Source organism: Artibeus jamaicensis, unplaced genomic scaffold, assembly GCF_021234435.1.
Source record: "Artibeus jamaicensis isolate MK-2021 breed Jamaican fruit bat unplaced genomic scaffold, CSHL_Jam_final scaffold_1019, whole genome shotgun sequence".
NCBI lineage: Eukaryota > Metazoa > Chordata > Mammalia > Chiroptera > Phyllostomidae > Artibeus > Artibeus jamaicensis.
This window is the reverse complement of record NW_026522025.1, coordinates 22644652-22656724: the sequence shown is the minus strand read 5'-3', so window position 1 is coordinate 22656724 and position 12073 is coordinate 22644652. Positions and strand designations below refer to the sequence as shown.

General features: G+C 34.6%; 1 protein-coding gene across 1 annotated transcript in view; it reads right to left on the bottom strand.

The window, feature by feature from the left end:
- MSH4 (mutS homolog 4) overlaps positions 1-12073 on the bottom strand; it is a 73359-nt gene that overhangs the window by 24087 nt on the left and 37199 nt on the right. Inside the window, exons 9-12 of the mRNA XM_037132822.2 lie at positions 8562-8636; positions 5932-5996; positions 4711-4880; positions 1058-1194 (exon numbers count right to left, since the gene is read on the bottom strand). Coding sequence (XP_036988717.2) covers positions 1058-1194; positions 4711-4880; positions 5932-5996; positions 8562-8636 — 447 coding nt within the window. The remainder of the gene's footprint in view (positions 1-1057; positions 1195-4710; positions 4881-5931; positions 5997-8561; positions 8637-12073) is intronic.

The window sequence follows — 12073 nt, the reverse complement described above, 5'->3', positions numbered from 1 at the left end:
GAATTTTTTACCTAGTCCATCAGGCACGACTATTTTTATAGGTCTTAAAATGACCACATAGGATGTTAAAATGCTACATCTTATTACCAAGTAATGTGCAGGATACACACCCGCAGTCCTCACTCCCCCTCTGACCCGTGTCAGGCCTCGCCCCATAACTGAACGTCACTCGATCTCCAACCCCATTACTAAGTCTCCTCCCATTCCATTCTTCACCCATCCACATTACTTGGTAATACAGCATGTATTTTAAAACTGCCAAATTTAAATGGAATGTTTTTATCAAAAGGGACTCCCTAGAAACAGAGAGAGCAAAGATAACAGTGGGTTAGATTTCCCCAAACTGCTATATTATGGAGGAGTTAATATGTGTATATGAAAAAATATTTCCCTGGTCTAAAAGTTTGGCAATATTGGATAACAGTAAGTTAAGTAGATTTCTCTACTTCATGAATTTTAACCTTTAATATGTAAATGTGTGTTGGAGAACTACCTAAAATGAGATGGTACAGTATTTTCCAAATTTCTTTGATCAAAAATAACTTTTGAACTTTATTCTCCTTACTTCTCCCTCCCTCCCTTCTCTCCCCTCCCCGCCTCTTCTCTTTTCTACCATATCAAACTTCCAGAACTGTGGGAAGCACTGTTTAGCATTCCTCTTGGAAAAAAAAATTCTGCCCTGCCTGGTGTGGCTCAGCAGATTGAGTGCTGGCCTGTGAACCAAAGGGTCACCAGTTCAATTCTCAGTCAGGGCACATGCCTGGGTTGCAGGCCAGGTCCCCAGTTGGGGGTAGATGAGAGGCAAACACACATTGATGTTTCTCTTTCTCCCTCCCTTCCCCTCTCTCTAAAATAAATAAATAAAATCATTTTAAAAAGAAAGCTTCTAAATCACTCAGATTAGCATAGCTGTTAGATTAGTAGGTAAGAGATGCAATACACATAACATTCAGAAATTTGGCAAGTAAAACTCAAAGAATGTCTAAAAATAGAAGTATGTAGGTGTAATCCTATAAAATCAGAAACAATAATTTCCTAAACAAGCTCTAAAGTATACCTTAATAAACTCTGAAGGAAGCTGATCATTGGGTAAGGCCGTACAATCTACAGTCATTTGGATGAAAAATCCTCTAGTAGAGCTAAAACTTGTCCTTAAAGGAAGACTATATTTTTCTGCAAGTTGTGATATCATTCCTAGTGACCAGAAAAAACAAAAACACAAAGATTTTAATTAAAAAATTATTCTTTTTGTTTTAAAATGTCACATGCTTTTTGCTTGTTATTTTATAGATAAATAATAAGGTCTGGTTATATTTTTAAACTGTAAAGATTTTTAATGTCTAAAATACTTGGTTAAGTATTCTTTTCAGAACAAAAATCATAGAGCAAAGGTAGTCATTTTGGCTGGTATTTTGACAGTAAAAGAAATTGTAAAAATTAAAATTAAAAAATAAAACTGGGTCACCATGGCAGCATAGATAAACATGGCTCACCTCCTCCCACGACCACATTAAAATTGCACTAAAATATAAAACCACCATCACTCAGAACCATCAGAAATGTAGCTGAATAGAGGTCTGGCAACTGTGGAATTAGAGAAACCACATCCATCCAGACTGGTAGAACGGGTGGAGACATGGAATGGGCTGGTCCTACATCCATGTGTGGTGGATAAAAAATTGGGAGTGATATCTCAAGAGCGAGGAGTCCCAGACCCAATTCAGGCTCCCAGGGTTCCAGTGCCAGGAAGATAAGTCCTCATAACTACTGGCTACAAAACCCAGTGGGGATTAAGTCAGTGGAAAAAACTTTTACAGTCCTCGGCAGTTCCTCTTAAAGAACCCACACACAGACTTACTCAGACTTAACTTCCTCAGAGCTCCAGCACCAGGGTAGGAGCTTCAAAAGCACCAGGCACAGAGGGAGGAATGGAAGGGTCTGACATCAGGGCACAGCTGGGAGACAGCTTTCTCCCAGACAGAAATGAGGGCAAAGGGCAAAGGCCATTGTCCCTTTTCTGAACCTGCCTCTACAGAGAGCCACAGAGATGGCAGGCAGGTGCCATATCTGAGACTCCAGACTCCATCAACCTGGCTAACACTGTTGCCCCAGGCTGGAGATCCCCTGGGACTCAGTCCTACCGAACTTCCCAGCCTACCCAAACTGTTAACTGTGAATTAACACATCACAAGTAAAATGCCAAAGGTTAAAGGTAAAGAGAGAATCTTAAAAGCCCCAAGAGAAAAGCAGACAGTTACCTACAGGGGAGTTCCCATAAGACTGTCAGCTGACTTCTCAAAAGAGACTTTGCAGGCTAGAAGGAATTGGCAAGAAATATTCAGAGTCATAAAAGCAGGGACCTGCAGTTAAGATTGCTCTACCCAGCAGAGCTGTCATTTAAAATTGAAAGGCAGATGAAGAGCTTCCCAGACAAGAGAAAGCTAAAGGAGTTCATCATCACCAACCATTATTACATGAAATGTTAAAGGGACTTATTTAAGAAAAAGAAGATAAAAATGGCAACAAATACATATCTATCAACAATTTAATCTAAAAAATAAACTAAGCATACAAGAAGAACAGAGACAGAATCGTGGATACAGAGAACATTTTGATGGTTGCCAGATGGGGGGCGTGTGGAAGAATGGGCAAAGAGGTGAGGAGATTAAGAAGTACAAATAGGTAGCTACAGAATAGCCATGGGGATGTGAAGTATAAGAAATGAAGTAGCCAAAGAACTTACATGCATGACCTACAGATGTGAACAAAGGTGAAGGGATTACCTGAGGGACTGGGGAGTGCTGTGTGCAAGGAGGCAAAGGGGAAAATCAGGACAACTGTAACAGCATAATCAATAAAATATAAGTAAAAAATAAATAAAACCAAGACTCTTGTCTTAGGAATATTAGTTTTGACTCGTTACTCATTCTACATTTTTGAAAAGAGAATAAACACTTAAATTATTGCAATAATTAATTCACGAGAAATTCCTTCTATCAAACATATATTATAAAACAAAGTATTCCAAAAAGGAAATTGGTGATTCATTAAATAAAAATTAAAAAGTATCCAAATCTCCCTATCAACTTCATGCTAAGTACAGAGTTCTAAATTTATTTATTATTATTCTTTTTAAATATTTTATTTATTTATCTTTAGAGGGGAAGGGAAGGAAAGAGGGAAAGAAATATCAATGTATGGTTGCCTCTAGTGCATCTCCTGCTGGGAACTAGCCTGCAACCCAGGCATGTGCCCTGACTGGGAATCGAACCTCGATCCTCTGGTTCACAGGCCCCCGCTTAATCCATTGAGCTACACCAGCCAGGGCTGAAATTTATATTTTTAATATGATGACCACTAATGCTTTGTATATTACTTGAGAAAATTAACATCTTTATTCCTAAAGCAGGTTCTCCAACAATGTTCCTGCTTTTCTCAGTAGAACCACCATTCTCAGGAGACAGATCTCAATGAGCACTAGTGGCCACATTCCCCTTTGCCTTGGCTACATCTACGCAATTAATAATTCTTATCAACTCCTTCTTCAGTCTTTGTCTTTCTCTCTGCTCATATGCATAGTTCTCACCCCGAATAATGTTTTAATTTGTAATAGATTAAAATGGTCTCCCTGTCTCCACAGCTCCACTCAAATCCATTCAACACATCTTCTTGATCAATTTCGCGCCACAGAGCAAAAACATCAGAGTTCTCTTCATTTTTTCTGGGGAAAAATCCAAACTCCTAACCTTTAAAGACTAAATTCTGGTCTCCAGTATACATTTATGAATATATCTCTTACCAGTTCCATAAGAGAATGCCCTGCTCAATCCTAACAAATTTCTTCACTATCCCTTGAGGTTTCCTGATACCTCTGTGCTTCAGTTTATATACTGCTAGTGGGTAAAATTCCTTCTAGGCTACTCTACCTACTAAAAACAGTCCCATCCCCTGTGCCTCAATACCCAGTCTCTCTGATCCCTCTAACCTGCTATTATTTTTCTTCATATTTTATATTCATGTGAAGTTATAAGATGTATGTAGTTTATACATATCAATATTAATATACATAATTACACACACAGGTATGTATATGGGTGTATTTTTTAATGTCTGTCTCCCCTACTACAACATAAACTTTATGAGGACAGAGGTTTTGTCTTTTCCTGTGTATTCCCAGTACCCAGAACAGTGTCTATATTTATTTACTCAGAGCTCAGTAAATATAGGAATGGGTAAAAGTAGGTTTACAGTTGTTCATTTGGAAAATAATACAACAATTAATGAATAATACAAGAATAAACTCTGCATTTCATATACTTACAGCTGTAAACTGACTTTTACCTACCCCTTTATTTGTTAAATTACTGTACTAGTTCAAATGCCACTTCTTCTGGACACAAATGATCTCTCTCCCTCCACTGAAATCCTTTAGTACTGACAGCCTGCATTTTTTGTATAGTATCTACACAATGTGTGAAGCACCACTTTATTTAACTTTAGAGGAGAAAACAGACATATTACAACACTTCGAAATCTTCATTTAAAAAAAAAATTCCATAAATGACAGTATGTTTTAACCTCACCTATTCTGATAACAAAAACATAAATTAAATATATGCATGGCAAGTTATCATCAGCAAAAAAGCAGTGTCTAAAAAACCTGTTTTATTTCTAAAAAACAAAAAATATATGCTCAAGTAATTAAATTACCTGCTATGTCATCTACAATCTCTGTATATGTTCTTCTAGCTATGTCAAGAAACTCATTTATGTTAGACCTCACTGCATAGCACTTCTGAGTCCTCATGTTCAGGCATCCTTTCATGTATCTTGCATCATCATTAATTACTGTTTTAATCTTTTCAAGTATGATTCCAAACCTAAAAAAGAACATTATAGGTAGTAAGTCAAAAAGTTATAATCTATAATTTGAGTCATAGTTAATGATAGCAAATAACATTTTCTTAAATCACTGTTTTAAATTTAAATTTATCTAAGTTAGAACTGTGACCATGTCAATTTGAAACTACTTTGTTGGCTAGGCCTAGACTCGTAAAACAACAGAAGGCCACCAAGAACAATTCTATGCTGCCCGTGAGCTCCCAAACTATACATACTGAATGTGCCCACGAATATAAAGTACACCCTTGAACAACTGTCACAAAAATTCTGGCTTCGTGTTCATTGCTCAATAAACATTTATTCATATCATGTATTATTCTCTGTGTTAGATGCAAAGATTCAAAGAAGAATTAACATATGGTTCTCTCACTCAGTTGAGGTAAGGGAGACTAAATATATATTATGAGACAGTATAAAAGTCATTAAGTACAATAATCATGTAAACCAGAAGTCTGGTAACACCTGTTTCCCTAACCTTTTGTTTTATTCTGTTCTGTATTTTATTTGCAATTAATTCAGTTTTATTATGAACCTCCGTTTGTAGCCTTACAGAAAATCTGATGCTTAAATCAATATAATAAGAGTTGTTAAGTATCATAAGTCTTTCTGGTTAAGAACCAAGTTCCTAGTGCTAAAAACAATATTAAAATTAAATTATATTTAGATCTTATTCAGTAGTCATATCTGCTAGTTTTGGTTCTATTAGGCCTTTCATGATTTAACAAAAGAGAAAAATACTTTTTTATATTTGTATTTCCACAGAAAATAGCTAACAAAAGACATTAAAATTGTATATGAGTTCAATTTTTAATGCTACTCTAACACAAATACTCAGTGTGCTGTTACCCTGCTTATTGGTATTTATAAGACAGAAAACATAGTTAGAATTTTGATTACTAGTTTAAAGAGTCTATTAACCAAAGCTGAAGTAATTGTTCTATGGAATATAAATGGAGAACTTAAAATCAGTTACAATTAGGAAGAAAGGGAAAATCTGATATTTCATTAACAGCTGAGTGACAAAAAGACCTCTTATCTTCCAAGGATCCATAGTAAGCTCTTAATAAAGGCATGTTACAGTTCTTCAGAGTAATCTATTAAAGAATAAAATAAAGTTAAGGATAATAAATTATGACATTATTCATACACAGCATTTTACATTTGTTTAATACTTTACAGCTTACCAAATACATTCTTGCTTATCTTCTCATTTATACTCATAAAATATATTTTAGGTATGTAAGTGAGGATGGACAGTATCTTTTCTGTTTTCCATGTAAAGAGCACAGGGATAATAAGTGGCCTCCATTTTTCTTGCCTACCAACTAATTGCTAACATCTATCTGCTTATTAGAGGTAGGTACAATACTTAAACAGCTATCATTGTCCATTGGGAATACTGTACATATAATTCCAAATTTTGCATTAAATTTACATTAAACTAAAAAAGTGCTTTCTCCATCTGTATATGATAAAAGAAAGTATTTTATTTTGCTCAATGAAAATTGTAAATAGTCATTACTTGAATAAACAGAAAAGAGAAGGAGAAAACATATTTAAACTGGTATTTTAGTTTGTTATGAGGCAATGGGAATGTTTTGCTTATGAATGAAAAATAATATTTACACAGTGATAAAGCTAAAAAATTCATAAAAGTTTAAGGAAAAACATTTAAATCACTCATAATTCTATCACCCCTCCAAAGATAGTCTAAATATTATTGTACATTTCCTGTCACTTCTCTAAATCAAAAAGTTACATCACTGCATGCTCCTTTTCTCCCCCACTTAATACTATATCATACACATTAAAAACTTTCTATAGCAAAAATTTTAACTAATTCCTATTATGTATTCCACCCTGTGGGAATAAAAGTCTCTTCCCCTACTTCCTGGAGTACTATGCTACTTATATTCTAATATACATAATGCTACAATGACCATCACTGGGCATAAATCTTGGTCAACATTTCTTAAGAGTCCTTTCAGATGTCTTTCTAGAAGTAGTATTACAGGATCAAAGACATCTATTTTAGTCCTGGCTGGTGTGGCTCAGTGGATTGAGCACCAACATGTGAACAGGAAGGTCACTGGTTTGATTCTCCATCGGGGCACATGCCTGAGTTGCAGACCCGGTCCCCAGTTGGGAGCATGCAAGAGGTAACCAAACTGATGATGTTTCTGTCCCTTTCGCCTTCCCTTCCCCTCTCTCTAAAAATAAATAAAGTCTTTTAAGAAATGGAAAAAATTTTAAATTCAAAAAAGACATCTGTTTCGAAATTTTCCAGTAAAGGCATAATTGTACTCCTACAAGCTAGCTAGCTGCCTGTCTCACTGCTCTCTCAGCAATTAGTTACATCCATTAAGAAAGAAAATAATCTTTGCTTCTTTGAAAGATAAAAATTATGGTTTTAATTTTTAGTGAGATTAAGCATTTTTGGTACTATTTATTAACCACTTTGATTTCTGTTTGGGGGTCATTTTCCTTATTTCCACTTAATTCCAATATTTTCTTTAAAAATTATATAAGTATACTATGATGACAGAAATTAGTATTTTGTTTCTCATTTGCTATAAACTTTTCCTATAATAAATTTCTTTGGCTTTTACTTTGGCTTTGAAATTTCAAAATTTAAAATTTGTTTCAGTAAATCTGCCAATTGAAGGGGAAGATTTATTACTATACCTCTTTCATTTTAAGAGAGATAACAATACTTTTGAAATCTTTGCCAAATTGCTTTCATTATATATATTTATTAAAATGAATTCTGTAAAACTCCTCCACATTTGTCATTATTTTTCTTTTACAAAAGTAGTTCTTTCTGTCACTTGTATTTTACAAATGTTTTGCACAAGACAGTGTTTAAAAACTGGTGAGAAAACTGCCATTTTGGACCATCAGAATAACAATTACTTCAGGTAAAAGTTCAGTAAATATTAAAATAAATGAGTGAAAAGTTGATGAAAAACAGGATATTTACAGTTTCAAAGTATCTCTCCATACATAAAATTTTAAAGAGAAGAAATTGATCAAAGTTAATCTCTATTGATGCATAGAGAAATGACATCAAGAGAAAGATATAACATTTTTATAGAGCATTACCGCCAAATATGAATAAGCCAAATTTAATCAGGAAAAACAATCATACAAATTGAAGAATATCCTAAAAAACAACTGATCCTTACTCTTCAAAATGTCAATATCCTAAGAGACAAAGAAATGCTAGAAACTTTTCAATTCAAAGGAGTATTAAAAATACGACATTAAATACAGTGCAAGATTCTGAACTAGACACTGTAGCAGGAATAAAATACATGAAGAACATTTTAGGACAACTTCAATATAGGCTATCCATTATACAATAGTAGTGTATTAATGCTGCATATCCTGAATTGTATAATCATGTGTTTATGTAAGAGAACATCCTTGTTCTTAGAGTATACACTTTAGTATTTAAGTACTACAACCTATTCTCAAACAGTTCAGTAAGAATAATAATAGTAAGGATAATAATATGTGTGTTGAATGTAAAGAGAGAGAATATGGGAATTAATTATACTATTCTTACAAGTTTCTCTACATTTAAAATTTTTTCAAAACAAAAAATTAAAAAATACTGATGCCTAGGCATGTTTTGCACAATACATACATAAAATTACCTTTAAAGGATCCACAAGTTCCAAGGTATGTTTTAGGTATATCAAATTTGTTATCTTTGATTCAGCTACATTAACCTATTAACATAAAAATCCAAATGTGGAGATCATAAGTATTTAATACAAAAATGGGTTTTCCTCTAAAATGTTCTACGCTTACCATATTTCACACATTTGTATGTATTGACCTAGCCAGCATGACTGCCAGCTTACACACTGTTTAGAAATTACCAGTCCATCATAATGAGACTAGTGGCCTAGTTTCCTGAAAGTGTGACAGTGAAAAGAGTTCAAGTCAACGGATCCATAATTTCCATTTCTATTCAAGCACTTTGGTTTCACCATGTTAACCCATAGTAGTAACAGGAGGTACATCTCAATTCTGAGCAGTACGAAGAGACTAGGATTAATTGAAAAAGGCACAAAAAGTATTTGTGGAGAGATGATCTGAAAAACTGAATCCAAATATTCCAGATTACAGAACAATACAAATTTCCCTCATTGGTTCCTGTTTGTTCAAGTAAAACAACTTTCCTAACTCCAGGCATCCAAATTAAATACAGGTTTTCAAAATAAGGCAACACCAGCATTCTAAATTTTATAAATAAAGTTTTTACAAATTATACTGTAGTACTATCTCTAACATCAAGCAGTGGTACTAAACCTGAGGAAATGAAGATGTTCTTGCAGATGAACTAATTTACAAACACTGACAAGCACTTTTAGGATATTACTATTAAGCTGTAATAGTAATTGATATGGAACTGTTTCCTTTTCTAACCTCTGACCTTTATCCCCATTTCATACACAGTACCTGACCTGTTCTGTAACCATATGGGTCAGTTTAGAAGAAATATCAAAGTGGAAGTTTTTAGCCCTAAAACAAGTTATCTCATGCTCTCTTATAATGGATTTCTAAACTAACTGGAAGATTAAAAAGAAACAAAATTTACCACACAGAAGACAATTATTATCACTACTTCCAAAGGAGAACATCTTCCAAAGTAGCCAAGATACTCTTGTACAAGAATAAGATGAAAGGACTAAATCTAACAAATATCAATTTATAACAAAGTTAGAGTAACTAAGAAACTGTGGTATCAGCACCAGAACAGACAGAAACCAAAGAAGCAAAAGGACAGTCTGGAATTAGACCCCATAATATGGGTACTTGATTTATGATGAACGTTGACTATAGAACAGTATGGGAAAGAACAGTATTTCCATAAAATGGTGCCAATACAATTATGAATTCATATAAGAAAAATAAAATGTAGCTCCTTCCTCACACCACATCCAAAAATCAATGCCAGGCATATTGTAGATCTAAATATAAAAATTAAAGCAATAAAATATTTGGAACATAACAAAAAAAAATATCTTCATTACCTTGGGTGTTCTAATTTGTTTTTATAAATTTCATAATTAATTACATGGCATCTGTTAATCACAGGGCCAAACTAATGCCTCAGGTTGTTCACATACTCCCCATAATCTGGCTTTGATGGGTGCATAAAAATCTTATTCTAAGCCCTCCAACCACAAACTCCCACATTTGTGTCTTGCTTTCTACTCACTAGGGGATGTTTCTACTAACAACTTCCCATAATACTTTGCAATGTTTTATCCTCACTCCTTTCAACTCCTGACCAACCCTGGTACTTTCCCATGTGGCCCTGAGAGGCATGCTTCCTCTTTGCAGGAATAGCAAGGAATAATAATCTTCTTTTAAAGGCACTAGCCTTACTCAGTCATTTCTGTAAGTTAAAATTCCATGGGTGCAATCAAAGACATTGGGGTAGATAAAGACTTCTTAAGCAGCATAAAACAAATACTAACTACAAAGAAAAAAACATAAGTTAGACTACATTTAAACTAAGAACCTCTTTTCAGCAAAAGATACCATGACCCAAGACCAGTTCCAAAAGCCAACTTTGAGAAACTAGAATTTGAGGGCAAATAATTTACTTGAAAAGTAAGTTCAGTAGGCACAGGCAAGGGAGTACGGAAATAAGAAGGGAAGAGGACAGCAAAACAGGATGCACTGATAATGCTACTACTACTGCATGGTACTATGGCTCCATCCTGCTAGAGACCTATCAAAGATGGTGTAAGGTAGGCTTCAGAAGCTATCTCCATAGGTAAGAAAATGGATATTTATCCATCTAGTCCAGTATCAGTTACAACCTATTGCCAGAGCAACAACTCCGATCTCTCCGGTGGCTAGAGAAAGTCCTCAGGCAGTACGTTGCAGCTGCTTGCAGTAGAAGCTCTCCTTGTACAAAACAGAATGCCTAGGGGACACGGGTGGTACACCAACAGCATCCAAACCAAAAAGTGGAAAAAGCAAACTAAAAAGTAAGCAAATATACTTGCAACACAGAACCAATAAAGGGCTCGTATCTAAAATATACAAAGATGCCCTGGCTGGTGTAGCTCAGTAGATTGAGCACAGTCCTACAAACTAAGGTATTGCGGTTCAATTCCCAGTCAGGGCACATGCCATCGGTTGCAGGCCAGTTCCCAGCAGGGGACTTATGAGAGGCAACCATACATTGATATTTTTCTCCCTCCTTCCTTCCCTTCCCCTCTAAAGATAAATGAATAAAACTTTTTAAAAATTTAAAAATTTTAAAAATGTAAAAAGAAGCTCTACACTATCAAAAGAAGATAAACAACCCAAGAGAAAAATGGGCAAGAGACTTGAACAAAAAGACTTTCACAAAATGTATTCATATGGTCTATATACATCTGAAAGTGTGTTCATCTTCATTAATAGGAAAGTGCAAATTAAAACCACAATAAAATACCATTATTTACCAATTTATGGCTAAAATTTTAAAGCTGACAATATCAGGTTTGGGGAAAGAACAATGAGAATTCTGATACACTGCTGATGAGACCATAAATTGTGCAATGATTGTGGAAAACATTCTGGCAATCATTCTGTCACTATCTCCTGAAGTTGAAGATGTATTCCATGACCCCAAAATTCCATTCATAACTATGAACCTAGTAAAAATGTGCACACAATTGTATTAAGAAACAGGTACAAGATGGTTTACCAGCATTATTTCCAACTGCCAAAAACTGTCAACAACTCAAAAAGTCAAACAACTGTGAAAGGAGTAATGAAATATTCATACAGTGAAATACCATACAGCGTGGGAATAAGTGTGCTACAGCTACATGCAGCAACATGACTAAATGCCATAAACATAATATTGACTATAAGAATCCAGATATAAAAAATAAAAACTGAATGGTTATATGCAAAGATTTAAAAGCAGGCAAAATTATAAAGAAAAACGAGTGTGATTATTAAAACTTGGGGGATTTTTTGGAGGGTCAGACAGAATAATGATGGGAAGAACCAGAAGGAGGGATTTTTGAAGTAATGGTAATACCTATTTCTCTACCTAGGTAATCATTACACAGATGTTCACTTTGTAAGAAATCAATGAGCACTGCATTGTTGTTCTCTGCCGTTTTCTATGTGTACATTTCTCTACGTT